The following is an 8,206-nucleotide window of genomic DNA, read 5'->3' as shown; positions in this document are numbered from 1 at the left end:
CCTTCTACCACCCCGTCCACGTCTATGTGAGGGCGCGTTTGGGTCTTCCTCCCGCGCCCTCTCAGCTGCCTCCTTCTGCGAGATGACGGTCTCACAGAAGGAAGCAACCGCCACCCAGTTCCTCTCGCTGCATAACATCCTGTCAACGACGTTATGCAGCGAGAGGTCGCCATCCCCCAAAATTTCCGCCAGCTCTTGCCGCTGCGCCGACCACCTTGAGCAGTCTGCCAGAGTGTGTTGGGCCGTGTCGTCCGGCTCTCCACACTCATGGCAGACCTCGCTGCCCTCTTTCCCAATACGGTACAGGTAATGACCGAAGCAGCCATGCCCGGTCATTACCTGTGCCAACCTGTATGACACCTGGCCGTGGCGTCGATCCAGCCATTTGTCCAGCGATGGAAGGAGTGCCCCGATGGTGCGAACTCCGAATTCGGAGTTTTCGAGGTCACTCCTCCATCGCTCCCGTAATCTAGCCACGACCAGGTCCCGCGTCTCCCTACCTCTGCCGTCCGCTTCTCGCGCGGCGGCAGGCAAGGCTCGCCACCTTGCCCTCTCCTTATAGGCCTCCATTTGGGCCAGCGCGTCCAGTTCCCACGGTGGGGTGCCAGCCAAGGCGCAGGCTGCCGCCCACGCCACCGTTATGTAGGCCCTGCATATTCGGATGGCTACCACTCTTTGTGGCCGCCGAAGCAGGGCCTTGTTGGCAGCGGAGAGCCTGTCCGCCCATATCGGTGCCCCGTACAGTGCCATGCTGCGAGTGACATTCGCATACAGGCGACGGCACGGGGCACCGGGCCCTCCTACGTTGGGCAGCAGTCGGCTGAGTGCTGACGCTGCACCAACTATTCGGGGAGCCATTCGTCTAAAGTGCTCCCCGAAGTCCCACCGTGAGTCCAGTATGATGCCGAGATATTTGATATTCGGCATCATCCGGACTCTTTCTCCATTCACCAATAAGGACGCGCCAGCCGGAGGCCTCCAGCCTCTTCCGCCGAAGGCAATGGCCTCAGTTTTGTTGAGGGCCACCCTCAGTCCCAGCAGCCTGATGCGGTAAACCATCAGGTCTGCCGCGACCGCCGCTCTGCGTAGGGTCCCCTCCAATTCTTCGCCCCAGACAGCGACCAACGTGTCATCCGCGTAGCAGATGACCGCCATCCGGGGCAAAAGGACCCCGCGGATGGCCCAGTCATAGCCGATGTTCCACAGCAGGGGTCCAAGCACCGACCCCTGGGGAACACCGCAGACCATTGCCCTCGACGTTATCCTGCCATCTTTATTCTCGTAGAGCACTACCCTCGCCGTAAGGTAGTGCTCCACGATCCTCCGTAGATAAAGGGGCACCCCGTGGAACCGAAGTGCCTCCTTTATCACCTCAAAGGGGATGGAGCCGAAGGCGTTGGCGATGTCAAGGGACACAGCCACGGCCCCACCCCCCCTCTCAGTTGCCCTCTCCGAGAAGTCCCTCAGTGCCCCGATCGCGTCGATGGTAGACCGCCCAGTCCGGAATCCGAACTGGCGGTCCGAGATGTCCGGCCCCGTGTTTTCAAGATGCCGGATGATCCGGGACGCTATTACTCGTTCGAGCATCTTTCCGGATTCATCCAGCATTACAAGGGGCCTCCATCCGCTGGGGGAGTCCTCTGGCCGACCCTCTTTCCTCAGAAGGCAGAGCCGGCCTTCCTTCCATACCCCTGGGAACCGCCCTGTTTGAAGGCAATCTTCAAATAAGTCCCTCAGGCGATCCCCAAGGTGTATAAGCGCCACCGGTATGACTCGGCCCGGGACCCCATCAGGACCCGGCGCCTTTTTGCTTCGATGGAGTCGGTCTATGACCCGCTCCATCTCAGCGTCAGTGACCGGCGGCACTTCCGTCATATCGGAGGACTCCCGCTCCGGGGCAGCCATTCTCGGAGGGGCAAACTCTGGGACCTCGGGGAAGAGTCCCTCCACCACGTTTCGGAGGAGCTCCGGTTCGAGAGAGGCCATCGGGGCGGCACACTGCATCTTGTTCCGTACAAGTTTGTACGGCCGCCCCCAAGGGTCCCGGTCCAAGGCGGCCAAGAACTCTTTGTAGGATTCGTCCTTGGCCTTGGCAATCGCCTTGGACAGGGCCTCCTTAGCCTCTCTGAGTGCCGTGCGCAGGAGCTCCTCCTCACCCTCCACGGTCGTCCGTCGCCGCCTACACCGGGTGTATGCCCGGCGGGCACTATTGCTGGTGCGTCGGAGTACGGCGATCTCCTCCGACCACCAGTGTACCCGTTTTTTGTTAGGCGGCGGGCCCGATCTCCTCATAGAGGCGTCGCAGACCGCGACAAGCGACGCCCGAAAGCGGCAGGCCCTCTCCTCCACGTCGAGGGACCGGTCTGGCGATGGTGTTCGCCAACGTTCTATCATGGCCGCCTCTTCAGCTGAGTCAGCGTCGAGGCTGGCCAGGCTCCACTTGCGGAACCGGTCCCTTGGGAACCTAACCCAACCTAACCTAACCTAACCTAACCTAACCTAACCTAACCTAACCTAACCTTTTTTTTTTTTTTTTTTTTTTTTTTTTTTTTTTTTTTTTTTTTTTTTTTTTTTTTTTTTTTTTTTTTTTTACGAAGGGGAAATCCATTTACGGACGACCCCCCGGGTCTTCACCCGGGAGAGTGTGGGACTCCTGGCACCGAGTGTGCCAGACTACCGCACTAAAACCCCTCCGGCGCTTCCTTCCTGCCATTTCGAAGGCATCATGGGATCGGCTATGCATTCTACCATGATGCCCTCTGGCTCCTCGGTGCGGCTTTACCGAGGATCTTGCTTTATTGGGCGACTAGTAAGTTGCTAGTCGCCCATACTGCCCAGGATTAGTGGTCCTGTTGGGGGAGTAGGTGAGCACGGTAACGAGCTCGCCTTCTGCCACCCCGTCCACGTCTATGTGAGGGCGCGTTTGGATCTTCCTCCCGCGCCCTCTCAGCAGCCTCCTTCTGCGAGATGACGGTCTCACAGAAGGAAGCAACCGCCACCCAGTTCCTCTCGCTGCATAACATCCTGTCAACGACGTTATGCAGCGAAAGGTCGCCATCCCCCAAAACCTCCACCAGCTCTTGCCGCTGCGCCGACCACCTTGAGCAGTCTGCCAGAGTGTGTTGGGCCGTGTCGTCCGGCTCTCCACACTCATGGCAGACCTCGCTGCCCTCTTTCCCAATACGGTACAGGTAATGACCGAAGCAACCATGCCCGGTCATTACCTGTGCCAGCCTGTACGACACCTGGCCGTGGCGTCGATCCAGCCATTTGTCCAGCGATGGAAGGAGTGCCCCGATGGTGCGAACTCCGAATTCGGAGTTTTCGAGGTCACTCCTCCATCGCTCCCGTAACCTAGCCACGACCAGGTCCCACGTCTCCCTGCCTCTGCCGTCCACTTCTCTTTCGGCGGCAGGCAGAGCCCGCCACCTTGCCCTCTCCTTGTAGGCCTCCATGTGGGCCAGCGCGTCCAGTTCCCACGGTGGGGTGCCAGCTAAGGCGCAGGCTGCCGCCCACGCCACCGTTATGTAGGCCCTGCATATTCGGATGGCTACCACTCTTTGTGGCCGCCGAAGCAGGGCCTTGTTGGCAGCTGAGAGCCTATCCGCCCATATCGGTGCCCCGTACAGTGCCATGCTGCGAGTGACATTCGCGTACAGGCGACGGCACGGGGCACCCGGCCCTCCTACGTTGGGCAGCAGTCGGCTGAGTGCTGACGCTGCACCAACGATTCGGGGAGCCATTCGCCTAAAGTGCTCCCCGAAGTCCCACCGTGGGTCCAGTATGATGCCGAGATATTTGATGTTCGGCATCATCCGGACTCTTTCTCCATCTACAAGAATGGACGCGCCAGCCGGAGGCCTCCAACCTCTTCCGCCGAAGGCAATGGCCTCAGTTTTGTTGAGGGCCACCCTCAGTCCCAGCAGCCTGATGCGGTAAACCATCAGGTCTGCCGCGACTGCCGCTCTGCGTAGGGTCCCCTCCAATTCTTCGCCCCAGACAGCGACCAACGTGTCATCCGCGTAGCAGATGACCGCCATCCGGGGCAAAAGGACCCCGCGGATGGCCCAGTCATAGCCGATGTTCCACAGCAGGGGTCCAAGCACCGACCCCTGGGGAACACCGCAGACCATTGCCCTCGACGTTATCCTGCCATCTTTATTCTCGTAGAGCACTACCCTCGCCGTAAGGTAGTGCTCCACGATCCTCCGTAGATAAAGGGGCACCCCGTGGAACCGAAGTGCCTCCTTTATCACCTCAAAGGGGATGGAGCCGAAGGCGTTGGCGATGTCAAGGGACACAGCCACGGCCCCACCCCCCCTCTCAGTTGCCCTCTCCGAGAAATCCCTCAATGCCCCGATCGCGTCGATGGTAGACCGCCCAGTCCGGAACCCGAACTGGCGGTCCGAGATGTCCGGCCCCCTGTTTTCAAGATGCCGGATGATCCGGGATGCTATTACTCGTTCGAGCATCTTTCCGGATTCATCCAGCATTACAAGGGGCCTCCATCCACTGGGGGAGTCCTCTGGCCGACCCTCTTTCCTCAGAAGGCAGAGCCGGCCTTCCTTCCATACCCCTGGGAACCGCCCTGTTTGGAGACAATCTTCAAATAAGTCCCTCAGGCGATCCCCAAGGTGTATAAGCGCCACCGGTATGACTCGGCCCGGGACCCCATCAGGACCCGGCGCCTTTTTGCTTCGATGGAGTCGGTCTATGACCCGCTCCATCTCTGCGTCAGTGACCGGCGGCACTTCCATCATATCGGAGGACTCCCGCTCCGGGGCAGCCATTCTCGGAGGGGCAAACTCTGGGACCTCGGGGAAGAGTCCCTCCACCACGTTTCGGAGGAGCTCCGGTTCAAGAGAGGCCATCGGGGCGGCACACTGCATTTTGTTCCGTACAAGTTTGTACGGCCGCCCCCACGGGTCCCGGTCCAAGGCGGCCAAGAACTCTTTGTAGGATTCGTCCTTGGCCTTGGCAATCGCCTTGGACAGGGCCTCCTTAGCCTCTCTAAGTGCCGTGCGCAGGAGCTCCTCCTCACCCTCCACGGTCGTCCGTCGCCGCCTACACCGGGTGTATGCCCGGCGGGCACTATTGCTGGTGCGTCGGAGTACGGCGATCTCCTCCGACCACCAGTGCACCCGTTTTTTATTAGGCGGCGGACCCGATCTCCTCATAGAGGCGTCACAGACAGCGACAAGCGACGCCCGAAAGCGGCAGGCCCTCTCCTCCACGTCGAGGGACCGGTCTGGCGATTGTGTTCGCCAACGCTCAATCATGGCCGCCTCTTCAGCTGAGTCAGCGTCGAGGCTGGCCAGGCTCCACTTGCGGAACCGGTCCCTCGGGAGATTGCGATCTTGACTGGACGGCCGCACCGAAGCCGGTCTGGAGACCGACATCCGAACATATAAATGGTCGGAGAGGGTCTCCACATCCCCCAGGACACGCCAACCTGTGACACGTGCAGCGGCGGAAGGGGTAGCGAACGAAACGTCCACTATGGAGCCCCCATTCCACCGTACACAGGTGTTGGCAGTGCCCTGGTTTAGGACACACAGCCCCGATGCCACCATCCAGTCGGAGAGGATCCTGCCGCGCAGGTCAGTGACGGGGGAACCCCATACCAAAGACTTGGCATTAAAGTCCCCCGCCACTATTACAGGCATGGGCGCCGCTCCCGCAATAATCCGCCCCACCTCTAAGAGGAGGGACTCAAACTCCCGTCGCGGTCTAGATGGGGCGAAGTACACAGCGACAAGAACCATGTCGCCCCATCTAGCCGCAACGTAGCCCCGGCCTGCACTCTGCTTGACCAGAGGAGGCCGGTCTCCCAACCGGGGTATGGTCACCGCGACCTCTCCCTCCGTGTCCCTTACCCACGTAGGGAGTGGGGGAACAAAGTACGGCTCAGACACAATGGCAGCACTAATGCCCCACTCCGCCAGGTGTTGCAGCAAGAGATCTTGCGCGCGGGCGGAGTGGTTGATGTTGCACTGCAGCAGCTCAAGTGCTTGGTGCTGACGTCTGGGCATTAGTGCTCCATTGTGTTGCCTACTCTTTTTAGCCCGGTGGGCTCCAGTCGTCCCCTGGTGCGCGGGGGGTTACACGCCTTCCCTCCCATTGTGTGCTTCGCCGGGAGTTTGGCATGATGGCACACCGCGCACCAGGGCTCCTTCTCAACACATTGCTGTGTGAGGTGCCCCGTTTTCCCGCATCTGTGGCAAAGTTCCGACCTGTCCACCGGTGATGGGCACAGCGCCCTCGTATGGCCCAAACCCATGCACCTGAAACAGCGCATGGGCAGGGGTTCCAGGCCAGTGATTTTGGCAGACGACCAACCGATCAATATACGGCCGTCTGCCACGAGGGCGTTGGCCACGGCTACTGGGCAGGTCACGATGACAGCCCCGGTAAAGTCCCGTGTCATTCGGATCTGCCCCACCTTTACATGTTCCGGTGGACATTTGCCAGCCAGGGACACCTCATTCCGCAAGGTCTCCGGGGTGATTGATTCATCAAACCCGGAGATTTTAATTTGGGCCGTTTTGTACGGCCTCGTGACCTCGGCCACATCCCCCACCAGGTCCCGGATTTTGTCAGCAAGGTTGTCAGCGACAACGCTGCTGTCGTTTCCGGGAATCTCGATGATTCTGGCGCCCGTCGCCGTACTCCTCACCGCCACGTGATCCACACCCACGGTCGCCAGTTTTATAGTGGTGACCCTTCCCATCACCGTTTTGTAGTCGACTGTGGCACCCGACTTGAGAGTCACCACCACAGCCGTCGATTTGGGAAGGGCATACTGCCGCTTGACCGGTGCGGGGGCCGTAGGGCGAGGAGCCGCACCATCCACCTCAGGGGGGGAGGATTTTTTCCCCTTCCCCTTATTTTTCCCTTTTTTCACTACCTCCGTCCAAGAGGAGGAGGGGGAGGGTTCCTCCTGGGGTGGGGCGCCAGAAGCATCCTGTGAGGGAGCTTGCTGGGCCTTTGCCGTTGTGGCTTTAGGCGCTTTGGGCGCCGGGCCAGGTCTTGCCGGGGGCATCAGGGTGGAACCTGCAACTGCCCCCACATTTCCGGGTTGTATGGGTGCCTTAACTTTTTTGGCATCATGGGCCTTTCCAGCCTCCTTATTGCGACGGTCAGCCGCAAGTGGTGGACGCAGCACCTCCTGAGGGGCAACAATAGCCCTCTTTTCTAGCTCCTTTATGCGGTCATTCATCATTCCCCCCAGAGAGAGGAAAAGGTCCCTGGTGAGGGACTCTCCGAACGACCGCATGGAGCGGTCAACTTGGGCCATAATATCGGCCGTCGAGTCTAGGGTCTCCGCATTGGGGGCCTTCCTCTCCGAGAATGCGGTACGGAGGGCTTTGGTCTCCTGCCTGAGCAGCGCCAACTCCTCCCGCATTCTCTTGTTGTCGGCCGCCATTTTGCGGATGGCCTCTGCCTCTTCGCCTCGGTCCGAGATTTTATCCGCCGCTGCGAGGATCTCGGCACAGGCGGCCTTCATTTTCGCCCAAGTTGTCCCCTTGAGGTTGCCCGACTTCTTGGCCTCCTCAAGTACGGTTCGAGCCGCCTTGCGCACCACCTCCAGTTGACCGTCCACTATTGAGGCCTCACTGGTGTTCTCTTGGGGATCTTTTAAATAACCCGCCGCTCTGTCCGCCTCATCTTCGAATTCGGCGAATTCCGACGCCATTTGTGATAGCCTGGCCTTAGCCTGGCTCAGCCCCGCACTGGTCGCCTTTGCCGGCGCACGCCCTCTTTTGGGCTCGCTAAATTTTGCACCCTTTTCAGGGAGCGTGTCCTCCTCAATGTTTTCGGCCCTCCTCTTTGGTGGCGAAGTTTGTGTGCGCCGACCAGCGTGACGGCCCCTCGTGGCTGTGTTGATTTTGGGGCCTCGCGATCTTAGTGTAGGCCCCTCCAGCGCCTTCCGTTTGCGGGGAACACTGCCCCTGCCGTCCTTGAGGTCTTCCATCATTGTGGCTTCCGGAAGGCTGTCGTAGTCCTCGTCGGATGTCGGCGCGAGGATTAGCGACCCTCGGCTCGTCGACCGTGTCGACAATTGGGAGGGACTTGCGTCCCTCTGGCGGTAAGTGCCCCCCCCAGATACGGTGGGGCAGCCCACGCCCGAAGGCGTGGGGAGGGATTCTCCGACTCCTTGGGAGTCGGTACCCTCCTGGGGTATTGTAGTTTTCTTAGACGCCAT

At 60.2% G+C, this 8,206-nt stretch overlaps 1 protein-coding gene across 1 annotated transcript; it reads right to left on the bottom strand.

Moving 5' to 3' along the window:
* Nucleotides 1-6,031: 6,031 nt before the first annotated feature.
* Nucleotides 6,032-8,206, bottom strand: LOC132902188 (uncharacterized). Its single transcript, XM_060946287.1, has one exon. It carries the CDS (start codon nucleotides 8,204-8,206, stop codon nucleotides 6,032-6,034), a length of 2,175 nt encoding a protein of 724 aa, XP_060802270.1.

The sequence above is a fragment of the Amyelois transitella genome, chromosome 10 (genome assembly GCF_032362555.1).
Source record: "Amyelois transitella isolate CPQ chromosome 10, ilAmyTran1.1, whole genome shotgun sequence".
NCBI classification, from domain to species: Eukaryota; Metazoa; Arthropoda; class Insecta; order Lepidoptera; family Pyralidae; genus Amyelois; species Amyelois transitella.
Note: the sequence above shows the minus strand (reverse complement) of the source record. Positions and strands in the feature narration are given on the sequence as shown.

Coding starts and splice junctions, on each gene's coding strand:
- LOC132902188 (XM_060946287.1), bottom strand. CDS start 8,206: ATGGCGTCTAAGAAAACTACAATACCCCAGGAGGGTACCGACTCCCAA.